The sequence below is a fragment of the Lepidochelys olivacea genome (assembly GCF_965140295.1).
Source record: "Lepidochelys olivacea isolate rLepOli2 genome assembly, chromosome: 2".
NCBI classification, from domain to species: domain Eukaryota; kingdom Metazoa; phylum Chordata; order Testudines; family Cheloniidae; genus Lepidochelys; species Lepidochelys olivacea.
Genome location: NC_140412.1, coordinates 112,025,547 through 112,046,579, shown reverse-complemented (window position 1 = coordinate 112,046,579; position 21,033 = coordinate 112,025,547). Strand labels below are relative to the sequence as shown.

Sequence of the window (21,033 nt, the reverse complement as noted above, 5' to 3'; positions counted from 1 at the left end):
AAAAATTTGGGGACCATGGTAGAAGGAGATGAACTGAGAGCACAGGAGAGACGCACCTCAGCTCTCAGTTTTTATATCTGGTGCCACAACAGCCCCTGGTGGCTAGGAGCAGCAATTGCAGGTAAAGTCCTCAGCCTAGGCCTAGAGCACGTTCAGTGTGGATGGAATTTAAATTGTCAGTCTCCATCTCTCTACTGAGCATGTACAAATGGCAATTTTCAGAGGCTTACAACTCAGCGAAAGGTGGGTGGATTTTCATGGGAACAGCAACAGGCACATCCCTGACACTAGGGTCATGCCCTGCCAAATATGAAATCACTGCTAAAAGCATGGAGGTGCTAGAGCTTCTTGAAAAAATAGGAGAATGTAAGATTTTTTTTCTTTTCTTTTTTTTTTTTTTTTAACGCTTGCAAAACAATGTACTTTTCCCTAATCTGATTCTTGGAAGCACCTTCATTGCTATTGCTGAAACTTTCCAAAGAAATTTATCTTGGGGCTGACAGCTAGCATGGAAAATATCAGGCCAAACAGTTAGTCTGGTAAAGTTATACACAACCAAAAACAGTGTCTTAGGCAACCTTAACTGTAGAGTGTGCGCCTCCAGCTCTGCCTATAATAAAATGTGAAAAACAACCTCCTCTCCCATCTCCCCTCCCCCCAAAAAAATATTTTTATAAAATTAATAGAATTCACATGACATTTGCAAGCCATTACAATTCACTCTGATTGTATATTGTCTCTTTCCCCAGTTATGGATCTGTCTTGTCTTAGACTGACTGTAAGCTCTTCATCACATGGACAGCCTCTTATTCTAAGTTTGTTCCTAGGACAATGGGGACCAAATCCTGTTAGGGAATTTAGCTGTGACATAAGGCATTTACCTGTATTCACACAACTTGGCACAGAACCACAACTCAAGCTTAGCATCATTAATACTGATAAGAGTTTAAATAATTTTAATTAGTAATTAAGAGGGTAACTAAACATCTCTGTATGTTTGGTTTTCTTGAAATCTTATAAAGCATTTTAAAGTACTGTGTGTGGTATGTGCCAGGCATCATTAGCCATTATAATTCAGCCTCCATGCATTAAAGTGTTATAATCAAGGGGTTTCTTAATTACTTTATGATATTTTTGTTTACTCAAGGTCTACAAGCTTAGCTGCTTATACTGTTCTTATTGTAGAGCAGATCCTTTCAGGATAAGATCGTACTACAGGAATAACACAGGTAAGTATATTAAATTCTGGCACCATCTGCTTCCAGTGATTTCACTATCAGCTGTTGTATTTCCATTACAATCTGAGCAATATTGTGTAATGACTACAGTAAGCAGCAGTCACCTCCAAGCAGATGTGTGAGCATGTTTTAAACCTATTTGCAACAGGTGCCCACAAAACACAAAATGTGGCTATAAGAAGTTACAGACTCGCAACCATCCACATCAAAATGTTAGAAGGATGTGGCTTCAAAGGCAGGTATCACTGGGTACAAATTAAAAATATACCGTATATACTCGTTCATAAGCCCAATATTTTTGGTAAAAAAGTGAAGCATCAAAGAGCGGGGGTCGGCTTATAAATGGGTCTACACCAAAATCTGATGATTTTAAATTCTATGAAATCACTGAATTGAATATCTCATACATTGTTGTTTTGTTTACCTGGAGCATCTGCAGGCATGGAGCCCCTCAGTTCCCTGTGGCTGCGGTTTGCTGTTCCCAGCCAATGGGAGCTGCGAGAAATAGCACCATTTCCCGCAGCTCCCATTGGCTGGGAATGGCAAACTGCAGCCACTGGGAGCTGAGGGGCTCCATGCCTGCGAATGCTCCAGATTAACAAAATGTCCTTACCCACCAGCGGCTTACCCTAACGGGCCGGGAGCCGAAGCTTGCCAACCCGTGAAATATAGGGTCGGCTTATGAAAGGGTCATACAGTTTCTACCATTTTTACTTATCCATCTTGGAGGGGTCAGCTTATAAACAAACTGGCTTATGATCGAGTATATATGGTATATGTGGTTTGGTACCTACAGAGTCTCAAGTTATCTTGTTAAGTAGAAGAGTGGGGACAGTTTAGCAGAAAGATGGGATCAATCACCTTAAAAATGAGAATATATAGCTGGCTTGAATAACTCTCTCTACACATCAGTTTAAGGAAATCCTGCCTTGACTAGCTGTCATTTAGATTCCAGGTACTCAGAAACATTCTGCAGAGTGAAATCTACACAAGGCAGAAATGGGTTGCTGCTAAATAGCCTAAAACAGAGAATAGAAGAAATATTAAACCCCTTTCCTTTAGAAGGGGTTTTTCACTTAATTTATACCATACCATTTGTCAAGAAATTTGATAGACTTTCCCATTAAATTTGTAATCACAGAAACTTCATTTCCTGATGTGAATTATTCAGGCAAAATGCAGTAGCCGTACTGCAGTAGCTTCTAATCTTCCTACCGAGAGCCATTGGGGCTCCAAGTAATGGGACAAACCGCAGGGATACTCACCAAATGCAATCAGCACCAGTGTGTAAGTAGTCAATGTATGGAAGGTGATTTTGGTCTCGAGACCAGCATGAGGTAGAAAAGACCATGCCAATACTTAGCCAAGGAATTGTCACTCCTAAAATACAGGAATTAAAAATAAACTTTAATGGATTAGAATGTCAATTAAAAATAAATAAAAGACAGTTTTGGAGCGCATTTCAGCTGAAAAGCCTGCTTCTCCATTGAGTTGACTCAGGAGTTTTAAATGAAATGGTCACTAACATTACAGTAACTGTGGTTCTTTGAGATATGTTGTCCATATAGAGTCTACTCTTGGTGCACATGCATCCAATGCACTTGAGTCTGAATTATCCTGGCCAGCAGTGTTTGTTGGGGCCATGCCTGCACCCTGAATGTCTTTGTGCCTCCCACCAAGGTCAGCCCTACCCACCCCTCAGTTCCTTCATCAATACAGGATCCAGATATTATCAGACTTTGTAGTAGCAGGAAACAAGGACAGGTTGTGAAATTATATATGGAGAACATCTCAAAGAAGCAGTTACTATAAGTAAGCCAACCGCTTTTCCATATATATTGCACTGTTGATAACTCACAAAAAGTGATCTAGATCCGTGGAGATGGGTGCTGCAGTCTACCTAAAAAATGAGTGTATGATAGCCAAAGTTCTCACTTCCATGATAGATTAATGCTGGGTAAATGTACACACTGAACTCCCAAACAGCTGCCCTACAAACGTCTAGGATGGGAATGTTTCTCAAAGAAGCAACTGAGGTTGCTTGCACTCTACTTGAGTGACCTGTGACCTTCCTTGATAGAGCTATATTTACCAGTCTATAGAAGTTTGTATCAAAGTCTTTGTTTGAAATAGCTTGTCCTTTAATCCTCTCTCCACAGATTATGAAAAATCAAGGGAATACCCTAAATGGCTTAGTTCTGTCTATAGAGAATTAAAACTCCCTTCGGACATCTAGAGTGTGGAGCTTAGCCTCACTTTATTTCAATACGTTTCAGAGTGGTAGCCATGTTAGTCTGTATCAGCAAAAATAACGATTAGTCCTTGTGGCACCTTAGAGACTAACAAATTTATTTGGGCATAAGCTTTCATGGGCTGGAACCCACTTCATCAGATGCATGGAGTGAAAATACAGGAGCAGGTACACTTAGTAAAGCAACCTCCATCCTTTCATGTATTAATACCTGCTCCTGTATTTTCACTCCATGCATCTGATGAAGTGGGTTCCAGCCCATGAAAGCTTATGCCCAAATAAATTTGTTAGTCTCTATGGTGCCACGAGGATTCCTCGTTATTTTTGCTTTATTTTAATGTATTTTGGAGAGAGAAAAATAGAGGCAGGAGAATAACGTGATTTAAATGAAAGGCAGATAGATATGGGGGCCCTGACATCAATGCCTGTATCTCCCCCTCTCTTCTGGCTGATGTTATCACTACCAGGAAGGCTGGTTTTATGGAAAGATGAAAAAGAACTTGTGTTGAAAGGTCCAAGAGGTGGGCCTATTAACCCTCTGAGAACAATTAGATCCCAAGAAGGGGGGGTTCTCTAACTTTCATAAGAATCTGGCCACTGTGAGGTGTGAGAATGTAGAAGCCACTTGCAATGGACAGTGGAGAGCTGAGATGGTTGCTAGATGACCCCTTAACAAGTTCACAGATAGTCCAGAGTTCTTTAAATTCAGGAGATAAATTCCAGTCTGTCTAGAATCTTTGCTTGAGATGGTGATAACTGGTGGTGTTATGACCAGATCATGAATCTCTTCAATTTAGCAGCATAAGTATGTCTGCTAGAGTCTTTTCTGCTGTGGACAGGGACACTTTGTACTGCAGATGAGCAGCTTATTTCTACTGAAGTCAGTCAGCCAGTATTTATGCTGTGAAGTGTAGGGAATATGGGATGATGGACTTGGCTGTGCCTCCATATTATGACCTCTGGTTGGAGAGCTATGTGTATTGATGGTTGAATGGAGAGATTCTTCAGGCCTGATACCAGAACTGTCTTGGTCATGCTGGAGCTACCATGATCATTATGGCAGAGTCCCATCTGAGCTTCCTGAAAGCACTGGGGATGAACAGAATTGGAGGGTAAGCGCATAGGAGACCTGATGACCGTGAAATTAGAGATGCATCAGGCAATGACCCCTGACTTAGTCACCGTCCAAACCAGAAATTTTGACATTTCCTTTTTGCTCTTTTGGCAAAGAGGTGTATGCTGGAATGACGACAACATAAGACCTCTCTCTCAAGTGTAACCTATCAACCTGTAACGGGTGTCTGAAAACTGCTCACTAAGGTGATCTGCCAGCACATTCTGTATTCCTGGGAGAGGAACAGCCTTCAGAGTAATTTCATGATGGATACAAAAGTTCCAAACATGTACACCCTCTTAACATGAAGGAGACGGCCTTATGCCCCAATGCTTGTTTACATAAAATGGCTATTAACTCCAGGACATTTGTGTGGAGACTTGCTTCCTGAGGAGTCCATGTGGCTTGTGTTTGTGATCATCTAAATGGGCTTTCCATGCAAAAGTAAAGGAATCTGTCACCAATGTTTTTGATGGTAGTGAAGGGGAGAATGGTTGTCCCATTGCAGACTTTGAAGGGCCCCTTCCACCAATTTAATGACAGGACTTCTGGTGGAACATGTATTAGGATGGACAGGTAATGTTAGCTTAGCTGATACATAATACAGATCTCAAACACCCTTGCATGCAACAGAAGTCTGGCAGGCTGAATTACAAAGTTGCAAGGGCCATGTGTCCCAGCAGTCAAAAAAGTTCTCACTGATATCCTGTGGTAAACATGAAGGTCGACAGGTAGGTCTAATATGACTTGGACTCTCTGGTGGTAGACAAGCCATCACCATTAGGGAGACCAGCATGACTGCAATAAATTCTAATTTTTGTGTTGGAGTCCGTATTGACTTCTTTTTGTTTACTTTTAGGCCTAGAGAGGCGAACAGTTGCAGAGTCTGTTAAATGAAGTCTATTACTTGCTGGCGCACCTTCTCATGAATGAGCTAGTCATCAAAATATGGGAAACTTGGACTACCTGTCTCCTGAGGTAAGTGGCCACCACCAGCAACCATTTTATGAATACCCTTCATGCTGTTGGTAGGCTGAATGGTGATGACCTTTGCTACTAGTGGCAATTGCCCACGTGAAACCTGAGATATCTTCTGTGGGCAGGTGGGATAGCTATATGAAAGTAAGCGTCCGGGAAGTCGAGAGCTATGTACCGGTTATTCTGATCTAAGCATGGAATTACGGAGGCCAGAGTCACCATCCTGAACTTGAGCTTGCAGATGAAGGTGTTCAACTGTCTGAGGTTCAGAATGGGTTGCCCACTGCCTTTCTTTTTGGGAATCAGACAATAATGAGAGTAAAATCCCTTTCCCTTGTGTTCTTGATGAATTTCTTCCATTGCTCCAAGACTGAGAAGTGACTGCACCTTCTGATATAGCACGCTTTCAATGAGAGGGGTCCCTGAATAGGGATGAGAAAGGCGGATTGGGGAGGGTCTGGAACTGGATGGAATAACATTTCAGTTTGCAAGACCCCAGCGGTCGATTTTGCTGGTGCTCCAGGACCCATTCATGAAATAAATTATTCCCAAATGAAGGGGATATAATTGGAAGAGCCAAAGGGGTTTGCTTTAGATCAAGAAGTCAAATCTTCTGCCTTTATGTCGACTGAGGTTGATCAGCAGAGAGGGTGATGTGGATCCTGATGACTTCCTTCTGGGAAATTTCAGACATTTCCTAGGTGTTTCCAGGCTGCCTGTATTAAGGGTAAAAGGATTGCCTCTATCATGGTTAGCATTAAAATCTCAGTGTGGCATACGAGGCCTTTAGGTCTCATCTGTTTTCACACTAACAAGTTCAAATTCCTCAAAGAGGAGATCCTCAACTGTTATTTGAGCTTCTTTAAGGATCCCTGAATTGTGGCGCCAGGAGAATCTCCTCATAGCAATTGAGGTGGCTATAATCTAGAGCAGCAGTTCTCAACCAGGGGTCCACGAGCCCTTTCAGGGGGGGCTGCGGAGCCCCACCACGGAAACCCAGTGCCCCCCATGGGGCTGAAGAGGGGAGCAGCACAGGGCTGAAACCCCGAGCTCCTCCATCCTCCTGAAGCCAGGAGCGGCAGGGCTGAAGCCCCGCTGCCATGGACAGAAATTTTGAGCCGATGGGCGGAGTTGAGGGGCACAAGAGTGTTGTCCCCCAAGCTGCAGTGCCTGAACCAGAGTGGGGTAGTCCTGGGGGCAGCTCCACCCTCCCAGCCCCCAACCTCCTCCTCTCCCTCATGCCCCACCCTCTGGCCAGATCCGAGGCAGGAAGACAGAGCCAGGCAATGAGGGGCAACTGCTCCTCTGACTGATGGTGCCATGGAGTGGGCAGCCACGGCATTTCCCCATCTGCTGCTGGTGCCTGGGGTTGCGTCTGCTCCTCAGCTCCCAGCCTCCTTTGACTGCTCATGCAGCCAGTCAGAGCTGCCCAGGCAGCTCCGGACCCAGCAGATCCCTCGGGCAGTAGCTACCGGCACACAGCCCCGAACAGGTGAGTGGCCTGATAAGGTGAGTCAGGGGGCTGGAGGTGGCACTCCCTCCCTGGACCCTGCTGGGCAGAGATGGCCCAAGCCCTGCCTGCCCTTCCCCACCATCCCCCAAATAGAAGTCAAACTACGCCTATGCCCCAGGGTCCCACCTCTGGTCCGGATGGCCCCCTGCTGGGCCCCAGAGTTTTTCTAGCATGTTGAGGGGGGCCTCAGAAAGAAAAAGGTTCAGAACCCCTGCTCTAGAGGCTGTATCTGCAGCATGCAGGGCTGCCTGTAGGGATATACATGCCATGAGCTGACTCTCAACTATGATAATACGTGGTCTTGGGGAAACTTGTCTATAAATTTGGTCATAGAATCCCAACAAGGCTTTGGGGGGATGATGATGATGATGATTCTCATTTGGAGGCTAAATGTTGAAGAATTCTTTTCTTCAAATACATCTAATTTTTTGGGTTACTGGTCATTGGTGTTGATTTTTGCTGATTCCCGAGACCTTTTGTAACCGCTAATGAACCCGATGTAGGATTTGTCAAAAATTGTTCAAGTCCCTGGACGGGAACTTAGTAGCAATGGTCTGCTCTCTTCAGTGTTGGTCGTGGAATGTCTTGTAGACATCTGGGGTGGAAGCTAATCACTCAGTAACTTCCACCTCATCCAGTGATGCTGAGGATATATGGACTAGGGCAGGATGGTCTTCTGTCTGGGTCTCCTCATCTGAGCCTTGACCAGTCTGTTCTGCAGGTAGTGGAGCAGTTGGTCTAGTTGTAATGCCCCATGTTGACGCAGGCCTTTTAGCATGATACATTTCCCTTGGAGCCCTATAAGGCCAACAGTGCTGGTAGGCAAAAGTGGCAGATAATCAAGGGATAGGGTATCAAAGAATAATATCCCTTCTTGAACTTCTGTGTCTGTGGTAATAGGAAGGAACCCATGACATTCTCTCAGGTGTGAACTATCTGAATACCTAGAAAAGGAACAACCTCGTGAAACCTCCCCTAGTGGTTTCAGACTAGGAAAATGCAGCATATTCCTCCAGAACAGGAGCTGTACCAATTGGTGTGCTGGAAGCCCCCATGGAACGTGCTTTGGCTGGTACTGTAGATGTATGCAGTATCAGTGTCAGGACAGCTGTTGGTTCTTGGAGGAGGCACCTTCCCCACCACTAGTAGTGGGGAATTTGGTGTCAAGGAGACCAACACGTCTTTAGATGCTGTATTGGATTTTGGTAGTGCATATGTTAGCACTGAAGTCAAATTAAGTAGACTGCATTGGAACCAGGAGCCTTGATGCTGAGGAGTCAGAACCAGGCATTTATGCAGTACGACAAAAGACAGTCCTGGGGCATGAAGACTTGTGCCTGAATGGGTGCCAGTGGGACCGTTTGGGGGCCTGTGTCACCCTTGACCTCTGAGACTAGAAACAATTTGTGGCTCTTAATGTGAAGGACCTGGTGAGGAGCAATCTCTATCTCTTTTCTTTATGAACCTTGTGGTCTTTCTTCCATCACCTGACATTTTACCAGACAAGGAGAAATAACCTTTAGAAACAGGAACTTCAGCCCCATGAGTAGCTGATGACTGCTCAGAGGTTTCCGCCCTGAGCATCCTGGAGCCTGAGAAGGAACACAGATTTCTCCAAAAGAAATGTCTTTATTAAGCAAGACTCCCTAGCTCTCTGGGTTCTCTTTGAAAAGGATCTACAGATGGCACATCTCTCTGTAATGTGCCCCTTACCAGACACAATATTCATCTGGTGTGCCCATCAATTAGGGGCATGACAGCCTTGCACAAAGGGCAGCTTTTGAAGGCTGGATTGTTCAGTCATAGTGTATGTCTACACTGCAGTCCGAGGGGTGACTGCAGCACACATAGGCATACCCTTAAATCTAGGCCACTAAAAATAACAGTGGAGATGTGGCAACATGAGCTGTACAAGCCCACAGGGGACCATACTTGGATTGCTAGCTCATGCTGCAGCCCATGTCGCCATACCTTCACTGCTATTTTTAGCTGTGCTAGCAAGAGTAAAGCTAGCATGGGCATGCCACCCCTGCTGCAATAACACCTCTCGGTGCAGTGTAGCCAGACCCAGAGAGAGTGATCCCCCTACCCTCCCAGGCAAGCAGAAACCAGTTTCCTTACAAAAAGGGAAGAAAAGAAATGAGATCAAATACTAACACTAAAGCTAATCATTAACTATTTACATAGTTCACAGTGGAGCAAAGAGACTTGGACACTAAGTTCCAATTCATAGCCAAAGGAGGTAAGAAGGAAGCAAGAGGCAGCTGGGGCTGTCCTACTCTTTACATCCTCCATCAGAAGCACGACCTCAACAGACACTGCTGGCCAAGAGAATCCAGACTTGAGTACTGGGCACATGTGCACCAAGAGTGGAATATATATGGACAATGCATCTTGAAGAAAAATTTTCTGTCTCTACCAGAGCAGAGTGAATAATTCACAAAGAATAATAGATTAAACAAATTTAGACTCTTTCAGGTCATAAAATATCTACCAGGCTATAGCAATGGCCTTGAATTTATTAGTTACTCAAATATCTTTTTTAATTTTCTACTTTATGGATTGATCATCAATACCCAAAATTCAAGGTTAGTTTTGATAGGTCAAATAAGTCACTTGAAACTGTATTTGTTCTCTGACTGTGATAGTACTCCAACACGGATATTTGTATATGTGATTGTGAATTCTGCTTTCAGTGCACTTTTTTTTAAACCACTAAAACTTGAATGAAGTCCTAATGAATATTCACAGTAAATTTTGTCATTATTTTACCCAGCACTGCGTTCTAGATTCTATAAATACGGAAGCAATATCTCAATCATTCATCACTCTGAGGCAAAACGTTGACACAGATGTACAAGTAATAACTAAAAGGGACATTACAAGGAGAAGTAAGTGCCCACGGGTATATCACCCCAACTGTTCATCAATTCTAAACGTACAGATCGCTTTTTATGCCTTGAAACACAAAATACTCCAAGGCAATGTCCATCCATATGGGTTAGAAAACAAATCAGCACCTGTCTAGATCTAGGAAAAGTGCCCATTTCAAAGAACAGATTGAGGATAAATTGGAAATCATGTCCCCACCCAATATGCTTATAAATACTGCAACAAGTGGAGGCTTTTTGGGTATCCCTGTGGAGAACTGGGACACATTTGCATTGTTTTTTATAGATATCATATGACCCTCAGTTTATCTGGGTGACACTATCCTGCCTGAAGGCCAGGAGTTAAATCAAAGGCAGTTGTAAAGGGGAAAACAACCAGGAAGCAAAACAATGGCAAAGAGACGGCTCTGAAGCGCGGAATCTATCAATTGCAGAATACCCCTTGTCTGGCTCCCTCCTGGCTGGAATGGGTTGCTCTTCCCAAGGCGAAAAGATTGGAACCCTAGGGAGTCCTAAATCTCAGAGACCCTAGAAAAGGGATGGGAGAAGGGGATTGCTGAGCCAAGAGAGGTTGCTCTTCAAGATATGTCGGGGAAAGCTGACAGACTGATTGAGGCACAGAGACGGGGAACATGCTGCAGCAGGGCAGTGTGCTTCTCCCTGCTACAGAGGGAATTAGCTGGGCTGAGAGGTACCTACACAAGCAGCCAAGGAAAGTTTAAGGCATAAGTGTAGGCCTTTTATTGTTTTACTCTCTGCTCTACATGCTTTGTACCTTTGAGGAATGAATAAATAATACTTTGTTTTGCAGACGCCGTTTCTGTGTCACTGGAAACATATGCTGTGACAGGCTCCCCAAGTGAAACTCTCACATGTCAAAACCAAATTGGGCCTGTGTCATTAACATGGTTAGAAACCAAGGGGCTGCAGCCCACAAAGCCAATCTAAGAGTGGTTGGGCTGCATGATTCCACCCAGAGTGAGGTGCAGAAAGCCAGGCTTACCATGTAAGGTGGGCACTCGAGAGAGACAGAATGGGGTCTAAGGCACAGTTCGCCCAGTAGCCATGACAATGCCAATCATTAAAATGTACAATACCACTTGCACCTCTGTAATTTTAAACAGTGGGTACACACGTGGCCTTCTCCAGTAAAAATTGCACAGAACAAAAAGCAAAACAGAATTGATTCTGCCCACTCCAGATACTGCCAAAATTGTTGACTCCTAATACCACACAGAACGCTGGGGGGGATCTACTTACCAGGCACAGCACCAAGGTGTCGCAGGATGGATCCTGTATTATTAGGAAGGACTGTAAGGTTCCACCCATGCCTGTTGAATGAAGTGATACACACATTATTATGCGTCCGCATTAAAAACAAACTGGTCTTAAAGTTGCTCCTCATCTCAAACATTTGTAGTCATTGTTTTGACCTATAGTCTTATATGGATTCTGTGCTGAATAGAATAACTGTAGCATAAGAGGCAAAATACCATACAAATCCAGATTATTTATCTAACTTTACCTTGAGAATGGTTCAGATTTTCCAACAGGAAAGCCGCTCCCATGTGTGTTGGTATCCACTTTCCCACAGTGCACTGCTACATGGCAATCCTTCTGTTCCACTAACCTCCAGTACTCTTGCTATAGCAGAAGAAGGCAGTAGTAAATTTTTAGTCCAACGGACAGTGAGAAAATTCCTTTAAATGTTCACCAATTAACAGAAGGTTACAGTCCACTGATACACTCAGTGTTGCTCCAACAAAACATCTCCTCTTAGAGACAGATATACAGAACTTTAAAAATAACAATGAATTAAGACTTAACATCCCTTTTGAAGACTGTTTATTTCCATTTTACAGATGGGGAAAACTGAGACACAGAGCGCTTAAGTGACTTGTGCAAACTCACACAGGAAGACTTTCGCAGAGACAAGAACAGAACTCCAATCCCCTGACTCCCATGCTGGTGCTTCAACCACAAAACCAACCAACCCTCCTGCCTGTCTTTAACTTGTCAGTACCTTTATTGAAGATATTAAGTAATGTCAAAAGGAAGAGCAGAGACAACATCTTCATTCTCTTCCTGCATCAGACACCTTCAAGCAGTCTACTGTGCCACTTTGTGATTTAACTTTGCAGAGCCATCCCTAAATCCTCCATAGGGAAAGATTTCCCATCCCTAAGTGCTCTCTTGCCCCTCACCTCTATTTCAGCTACCGAAGGCTCCTTGCTGAAGCACATGTTCATGATGTTTCTTGCCGTCCGGTAAAAGGTTGTTAAAGAAACAGACCTACCCTGTGAATCAAGAGAGCACGATTAAAAGTGAAAATAAAAATGGTACCTTCGCCCCCCACCTCCAGTGTTATTTACTGTGCAAACCTTACCTTCCTCAGCCCAAGACCAGGAGAGGGGAAGGGACAGAATGTTCTCTAAGAATAGGTACAACAGAGTCCATTGATCTAATATACATTTCTTCCTGAAGCAAGTATCTCAAATGCCATTAAAAGCAGTAGGGAACTCCAGCTTTTATCATGGCGAGCAGCAGCTGATACAGCAAGTGAGCCTATGCAGATGTCATTTTAAAACTTCCACCAAGTCAGTTTCCATTTTTAAGGTCTCTCTTTTTAGGAAAAGTGTTTTAACCTCATTTAACCTATTTTTCTGTGCAAACAGATGCTGTTCATGATAGAACATGCACTACATGGAGAACAGGAGGACACAAAAAGGATGACTCGGAGCTAAGTTATACTTTATATTCAGTAATTGCATGTACAACAACAAGGCAGCAAGGCATGGTTCAATAACAATATTATGAAGACCAGGGATTGGTATGGAGGGGCAGGGGGTTTACAAAAGCAAAATAATAAAATGTGTGTTGCTTCCTTCCTCCACTACTTTGTCTGCATGATGTCCTTTAGATTGTAAGCTGGTTGGGACAAGGAACTGTCTTATTTTTGTTCTATACAACACTTAGCAAACTTCTGAATATTCTTTTACATGTATATTATTCTTATATATTAGATGCTCACACAAACATATAATAATAAACACATTTTCAATCTAAGAGAGATCCATAGGAAGACATAGCACCAGCCCTTTGTATATCTGCAACCAGGTTGCCAAAGATCTCAGTAAAATACGGTGGTCAAGTTCTCAGTGTATGATCCAAAGTTTGAAATTTGGAAATGTGTAAAATAAGCCTTAAAAGTGTTTTTATGTTAGTATTATCTGAGACCAAGTTAAGGCTTACAAGAAAAGAGACTGTGTGGAGACAGGAAACATGCCCCCCCCTTTAAGGCTTGGGGACATTGGAACCTGCCTATACCCTCTGGTGAAAATGCAGCCTCTATTTAGGTTTCAAGTTCTTCCATCACTCTAAACTAAGAAAATAACCTTGAAAGCTAAGGGATGTGAAGGATGACAGCACCCTGCCACCAAACCTTGCAATATTTTGGTCTAGCCAATGTGATATGTACTGATTGTACTAGGCCAGGCTATGTACAAGAGAAATGTTAAAAAGGAAGTTAAAAAGGAATTCCTGCTTTACAAACATGAAGTCTATCCCTTGTCCCCATATCTACCTCTCTCTTTCCTCTGACACCAAATTACCTTCCCTCACATTTGCCAACCCTCTTCCTCTCAAAAAATAAAGGAAAACTTAAGAACCAACTCCACACCCCCTCCGGATCTAAACTTCTGGTAAATGAACATTTAATTAGTTGGATTATTTTGTTTTTATTTTTTTAAATGGTGAAACATGATCTGCTAAATTGCTAAGACTGTATTTCTGCTTACTTTGAGCAAGAACTCTACCCAAGAGTAAACCAGGGACAATTACACAGCAGTTTGTTGTTGTTTTCTTTTTCCTATAAGAGACTAAGTCTGTTGCTAAAACATCAATGGTCCTAACATTTTGTTTTTGTTTGGTTTTAAACTGAATGCAGGGCAATTAGCTGCTACAAGAAGTCTGTAAAATGCCCAGGGCCCCAGACTCTCATAAATCTCTAAGTTGGATGGTCTGTGATACAATGAGCAATTTCCTTCATCTTTTACTGCCCTTGTGAATCTTTTATGGAGGCAGGCTTTGAAAACAAATCCTCAAATCGCTCTGCTCCTACAGTCTTCAAACTTGTACATATACTTCCCTGATGACAAGCTGCTAACGAATGCTCTATAGAAGCTTTTTAGGTTTAAGAAGATTTGCCTGCCACTTTGTCATACAAAAGAGAATAGGATTCAGGACTGATCCTCCAAAATTAACTATGTCCTCCAAATTCTGAGATGGCGGCTGCCCTATCATAGGGAAGAAACCTACATACAATAGTGGACAGAATTATTAAAAAGATTGAAGTTCTTGATTTTCTCAATCAAAAAATTTCATATCCTCCACCTCGGCCCAAAAGTCACAAAATATATAAAGGCTGATGAGCTTTCTACATGAAAAATATGACAATATTTTCTTGAGGATCATTAAGAGAAAATATTTTAAGGCTTTGCACTCTAAAATGGAGCTGGCTGAAAATAGACTCACAATACAAAATTATTACTGAAGTGCAAAACACCTTTTGAGGCCCCTGAGAAGATCTGAACAGTTGATACTAAGGATCCTCTAGGAACTTAGAAGTATTAAGCAAAATCTTTGAAGCAGTAAAGAGCCTTAACAGAAGAATAGCTGAATGGCAAAATTATATTGTGATACTTCATTCTACCTACATTACTATTAAGGAGAGAAAAGAAAAAGGTAAGAGTCCTGAAAATGAACTCAGGTCAGGAGTGCCCAGACTACGGCTAGATGAAATTTTTCAGACATTTTTTTTTGCTGAAAAACCCAAATTCAGGTCAACCAAACATTTCATGAGTTTGTGCCATTTTTAGTTAATTGTTTTAGTTTAAACTAATTGTTTTGTCATTATCCAAACAAAACATCCAAACCCAGATTTTTTTCCTGCTAGACTCGCCAGGGGAGTTAGGCATGCGAAGGAAGAGGTAGTGGTGGTGTGGGAAACCCAAGTTTGATCCCAGCTCTAGAGCAGGGACTGGAACCCAGTCTCTCCCTCCCAGGTGAGTGCCCTAACCACCAGACTGTTGGCTATTCTGGGATGGGGGTATCAATATCTCCTGCTGAAGCAGTTTCACTTTGTATAAATAATTAGTCATTAGAGCAGGGACTCAAACCCTGGGTTCTCCCACCTCTCAAGTCACCAGGCAACAAAGTCACACCCTCTCTCTCTCTTTCTCTGGCCCAATGACTATTCAAGTATTTTATCAAAATATTTTAGTACTTCTGTATATGGCATTGGTGAGAACTGTACTGGAAAACTGGTGGTCTCTTCCTAAAAATATGCCCCAATACAACCACAAGATATTAGACTTGATGCAGGAATTACCGGGTGAAATTCTATGACCTGTGTAATGTAGGCAACGACCAATGAACACAATGGTCCTTTCCAGCCCTAATCTATTCATTTACAAAAACCTTTCTTAAAGTTGAGCTAAGGTTGCTGTCACACAATAGGACCTTCCTATCCCTATACCCTTCTGGAACATAAGGCTTCAAAACTCAAATATTAGGAAATATTCACTTACGGTCTTCTCACATATCCCCAAAAGAATGTTAGTGTGATAAGAAATGCCACCCCCCTTCCCCCCTTCAGAAAACACACTTATGCAAGCCAGGGGATCTGCAGTTAAAGTGCTGTTTCATTCATAATGAAACCACACAACCTTATCTCTAATCCATAAATAGTACAGCTCAGCTAAGGAATCTGCACACTGTGGCTCGGAGCCACACTTGACTCACAGCAGGGCAGCTGTTCATTCTGCAGAGTCAAGAACAAAATATAATCTTAAAAACAAAAATGAGAGTTAACTTTTAGAGCTTGTTCTCGATGCTAGACACCAGTTCTCACTGCATGTTTTTTCCCCTACCTCTGTACAGAAAGATACAAGACGTGTTGTGATTTTAGTAACAGAGCCAGAGTTTAAGGCTAGGAGGTCATATTTTGGGGGGCTGTGTCTCTGGAACCCCTTGAGCAAACATTCTCAAATATGTATCATATATTCTACCCTGGCCCATACCAATTTTCAAACAGGTTTGAGTCTGACTGTGTGTGTGGTTTTAAGGAGGATTGCAAGTTTGGCTGTAAGCAGAAAACACGTTGCAATGTTCTCTACAGTACCACTCTGTAATTCAAGACTTCATGGTCTGGTTTGGTTCTTGTATCTTGACTGCTTTTGGTAGATGGGGGTAGCATGAATCATGTCAGCCCTGAAGTTCACTAATATTTAATCGTTTACGTGCTAAATCACATGTACATTTTAAAAGTACATTTATTAAACCTATAATTGGTCATGGCACAGTGCTGGGGGAAGGACTTAATGCCTTCTCAAGCTCCCTTCCAGTCCTACATTTCTATGATTCTATACTGGGTCTGACATTGCGAAGTCCTGAGAGCCTTCCACAACGTTCTGAAAGCATGTCAATGAGAGTTTAAGAGCGTTTAGCACTTTGCATGAGGCAATCAGAACTTAGCAGGTTCAGGCTTATTATTACAGTGTTCAGGTAATGGCTGATTAAGATATTTCTCTGCACAGACTCACTCTTTTTGTGTATGATCTCTCATCTCCCTCTAAAATGTAACTTGGGGACTTTATACTGGCAAGCAGTGGGGTGGTGTTTTGTATGTGAAGATCAGTATGTTTCATTTATTATTAAATTCAAGATATTAAGTACAAAAAAGGCCTTTTAACTATGCACAGGGAATATCATTAATGTAGCTGCCATTAGATAAGGCTTGTATCTTTTAATGTGATAGAAACATCATTAACAGTTTGTTTTAACACGGGAGTGACAAGGGAGCCCCAGAATAGTACGCTCTTCATCTGACAAATTCTAATGCATTGCTGTGCAGAAGAAATGTGAATGAACTTTCTTAAATGCAATTCATGAGCTTAGTCAGTCTCTAACTAGCTTAACAAAAACTACTTCGGACAGTAACACTGGGAATGCTATCTGTTTTCATTTCATAGTGACAGGAGAGAGACTGGGGAGGGAGGAGTGGTATAGCAGCTTACTGGCCGCAGACAGTAAGTACTGTATATCTCACTCTCAGCACTGCTAAATAATTCAATCGAACTAAAAAGTACACTGCAAGTTGTGATGCCAATTCTTGCTCAATAGTGGAAGGCTGCCAATAAAATACAATGAAAGAGACAACAATCCTTTGTAAACGGATTTTAAATGTGCTGGAGGAACAAGCATTATGACCATTTGTGCTTAGCAAAATTTGGCATCATGGTTGAAAATATTGTTTGCATTTCAATTTGCACTTTCTAAATCGTGTGTATTTTTAGCTACATTAGTTTTGATGGCTCTATCAAGGGAGTGGTACTCTGCTCATTGAGCAACTGGCAAGAAACAGGCGTGAGAGAGCAGAACGTTACTTTAAACGTCACTAAAAAATGAAAATAAATGTTGTGTCTGCTAGGATAATTGCTTAGAGTATTTCTTACAAAGAGCCAACTCCATAGATGGAGGGGGACTAGTGTTCTATGTAGCACATCCACAAAAATAACATTTTCTAGTTTGTCAAGCTGCAGTAAAATCAGGATGGAGTTAATACCCCCTCATCAAACTGCCTGCAGCAATTAATAATCCAGCCATTGACGCTGGAAAAACACTGTGGCCCACTGGCTGACTCCAGCTGGGTCTCACCACAGTGCAGCACAGAGAACATCCGTGTCAATGCTTTCACAGAAGAAAATCAACAGAAGTGGTCTTTACTACCTTATATATACACTTATGTAAGTCGCTAAGAACTCCCTTCTCCTCCTCCTCCTTCTCGATCTCCTTTTCCTGAGCGAAGAGTCGCCGCCTGCCTGTTTTCAATGGGATATCAACTTCTTTCAACTTGTTACGGAAGCCGTTTTTGTGAACCACGCCATTGATGAGTCCATTTTTGGGCTCGAACCGGGGCAAGGAATGGAACTTATAGGCATTTTCTGAGTGTCCCTCCAAAGGACCTTTCCTCTTCTCTAAGATCTCCTTTTCCAGCAGGACTTCCTTCTCTAGTTTCTTGTGCTCCTCAGAGGAGAGGGAGTCATAGGAGAGCAAGTACTGGCAATAGGCTTCCTGCAGCTTTGCTAGCCTGTCCTGCGCAGTTCTGGGGATTCGTAGCATATCTGCCAGCTTGTTCCATTTCTTGAGGTCAGTCACTTGCTGCATGCCGCCCATTTCATTGATCAGCTGGAAAAAGCAGGCCAAATCTAGCTCACAGCCTCCTGGAGTCCATGTGTGTGGGGTGGTGGGGAGGGAAGAGGGAAACACAGGAAACAGTTAGGAAAAATTTTGGCAGACTGCATTCAACATTTCTTTACTACTTATATAATATCAGTTTCTGTTCAGGTGGGACACTATTTTCTCAAAATCCTCAGTAATGCAGATACCAAAACAGAATAGAACAGTCAAACAGTCAGTGTTTCCATTTTTAAAGTGCCCAAGTTCTGACTAAAATACTCGGATTGCCAAGATTATTAAGTGGATCATATTTTCACTAACCCTCCCCACAGCTACTTTTGGCCTCCCTTTTGGGTTCAGTTGCCACCTGACAAAATCAAGCTCCAACTCTGCCTGATTAAGAGCAGGGACTTGAACATAGGTCTCCCATATTAAAGGTGAATACCCTAATGATACCAAGCTATTCTGAGGTCATGCCTCCCAATCTCTATCCCACCCCACCCCCAGCCCTCCCTGAAATTTAATCCACTCAGAAACCTTCCCAGTGAACTTCTAGTCAAAACTGAGTTTCCACAAAAAGTTTTGGTTTCGGTGAACCAGCATTTCTGGCAAAAAAAAATTCCCAACCAGCTTTATATAGGTGTAGTGCAGAGTTTTTAACATCTGTACAACATTTTCAAAATATGAAGCATTATATAAGACAAACATTAACAAACCATTTTTGTACATAAGTAAACAAAAACAAGGGAAAACCAGGACAACAAACTGAGGAAAATGGAGATTCACATCTCCATAAGCATCACAAACATGTTTCTGTCAACTCAAACAGACGAAATGTGATTGATCTAAAGTAAAAAGCTCCAGATGGGTCCACGGAGTGGCATCCTCTAGTAATTTAGTAAAGATGGTCATTTGCATTTTACACTGTGTATTAGTTTTTGGAAACTGGAAGATCATCAGGAGAATTATTCATTACTTTCTGGGAAACTTCAATCAAAGAAAAAAAACAGACTATACAAAAGCTTTTAAATTCTAGCATAAAGACAGTCAAATTAATGATAAACTTTCCATCCAAAAGTAAAAATTTTAAAGAAAACCTCAGTATCACATTTAGTCAAAGGACAGAATTAATCATCAACAGAAAAAGGTTCACAAACTGACCAAAAACTGCCCATAAATAAGGACAACTGCTATAGGAAAAACTAAAACCACAACATTACTGTCATCAACACTGCTCCCAAGTCATCCTTGTCTCCTCTTTCCATCCTGAGAAACATTAAGGATTAGCAGTCTCTAATGTGAATTTAATATGGCTTGGAAACAGTACTGTAAAACAGAAAGAAGTATCATCATTCTAAATGACTCCTCCACTGCTGTGATGATAGCTACCTCCTCTCAAGCCCAGTCAACCGTCTGTCCTGTTCAGATTCTTCTACTATGCCCTTTAGTATAGCATCTGAGCAGTATGCTTGCATCTCCCGCAAATTAGCCATACTGTCTTACAGTATTTCATAGCTGTCCTCAGATTTCTTATCTCCTCCATTCTCTTCCTTGACAGTTTTTCCCTACCCTTCAGCTCCTTCCTTCGAGGCAAATTCAGTGACGAGGCTCAGATGCCTGGAGACACATGGAAAATTTTTGTGCAGTTTTTAAACAGTGCTGCAACGGAGGCAGACCATTTTTGGGAGAGTCCCTTATTAAAATGTTGATAGCACATCACTGGTTAGATGACCAGAATGCCCGTGGCTAGACCCCAGGAGTATGGTTTCAGTACTGGTGCTGAAACAATAGGCAACGACTTTCCAAGTGTGTGACAAAGCTCTAGGGTAAGTCAAAGGGCAGAAAAAGTATGTCCTATCTAGCAACCATTCCTAGTTAAAGTAGTGCAACTTCCACCTACAAGGAGAGGGGTGGTGAGAGCAACACCACAGGAGAAAGGAAACAAATTTGAGAGGTTTTTGTTCTGTTACATTTAATCCTTCACAAAAAATAGCACTCAAGCAACACACAGCTTTTTTGCTCATGCACACCGTTGACAAACTAATGGAAGGTATATGGCCTGTATGAAGCTGAGTAACATCCCTTCAGTTCTGAAAGATGAGTGGCTCAGTTTCATATTAAATGGTTTTGTAATACAACATAAATATCTGCACGCTCTGTTTAAATCACCAATCTCAAAACACTTCATCACCTGCTTAAAAATGTAATGTTCTCAAGCACAACAAGATGGAAGCTACTTTAGAATGTCAGAGCTGGAGTTCTCTCACTGAGTAAGTATGCTGTACTGCTGTGGGTGCTTCATAACACCTGCCCTCATTAAAGATTGTTAAATGGTTTCAGTTACAATTCCATTTCACAGGGCCATAACTTTCTGAAACATTCATTTTTAGGGTGAAACTTCCAAAGAGACTGGCCTCTGCCTGCGGGTTAATATATATTTTAAGTTTGATGGAAAAAAATTTAACCCCTTTTTTCTTTTTAAAAGGGCTCATCGCAAATGGCTGAAATTGGAAACTTGGCACGGGTTACTAAGGACTCTCCTCTGACTGTTTTTTAAAAAATTGTTTTGATTTGACAATGTTGGGATTATTTGAAAACTGCAATACTGAGCAAGCTCAGTGGAAAAAAATGTAAACAAATTTTCAGGCGTGCATTTACAGCCAAATCCTGGCCCCAAAGAAGTCAATGGCAAAACTCAACGATCTTCAGTGGAAATGGGATTTGGTCCTTACAGCAGGAATATGCGTGTGCGCACACTTGTTATCTCAAAGAATTTAAAGTCTCTACTGCTGAAGCCAATATATTTTTAA

At 42.1% G+C, this 21,033-nt stretch overlaps 1 protein-coding gene across 1 annotated transcript in view; it reads right to left on the bottom strand.

Moving 5' to 3' along the window:
* The window catches only part of JARID2 (jumonji and AT-rich interaction domain containing 2), a 308,983-nt gene that overhangs the window by 25,111 nt on the left and 262,839 nt on the right, over nt 1-21,033 (bottom strand). The window contains exons 8-12 of the mRNA XM_084619858.1: nt 17,774-18,267; nt 12,190-12,282; nt 11,511-11,629; nt 11,246-11,316; nt 2,504-2,618 (exon numbers count right to left, since the gene is read on the bottom strand). Coding sequence (XP_084475984.1) covers nt 2,504-2,618; nt 11,246-11,316; nt 11,511-11,629; nt 12,190-12,282; nt 17,774-18,267 — 892 coding nt within the window. The remainder of the gene's footprint in view (nt 1-2,503; nt 2,619-11,245; nt 11,317-11,510; nt 11,630-12,189; nt 12,283-17,773; nt 18,268-21,033) is intronic.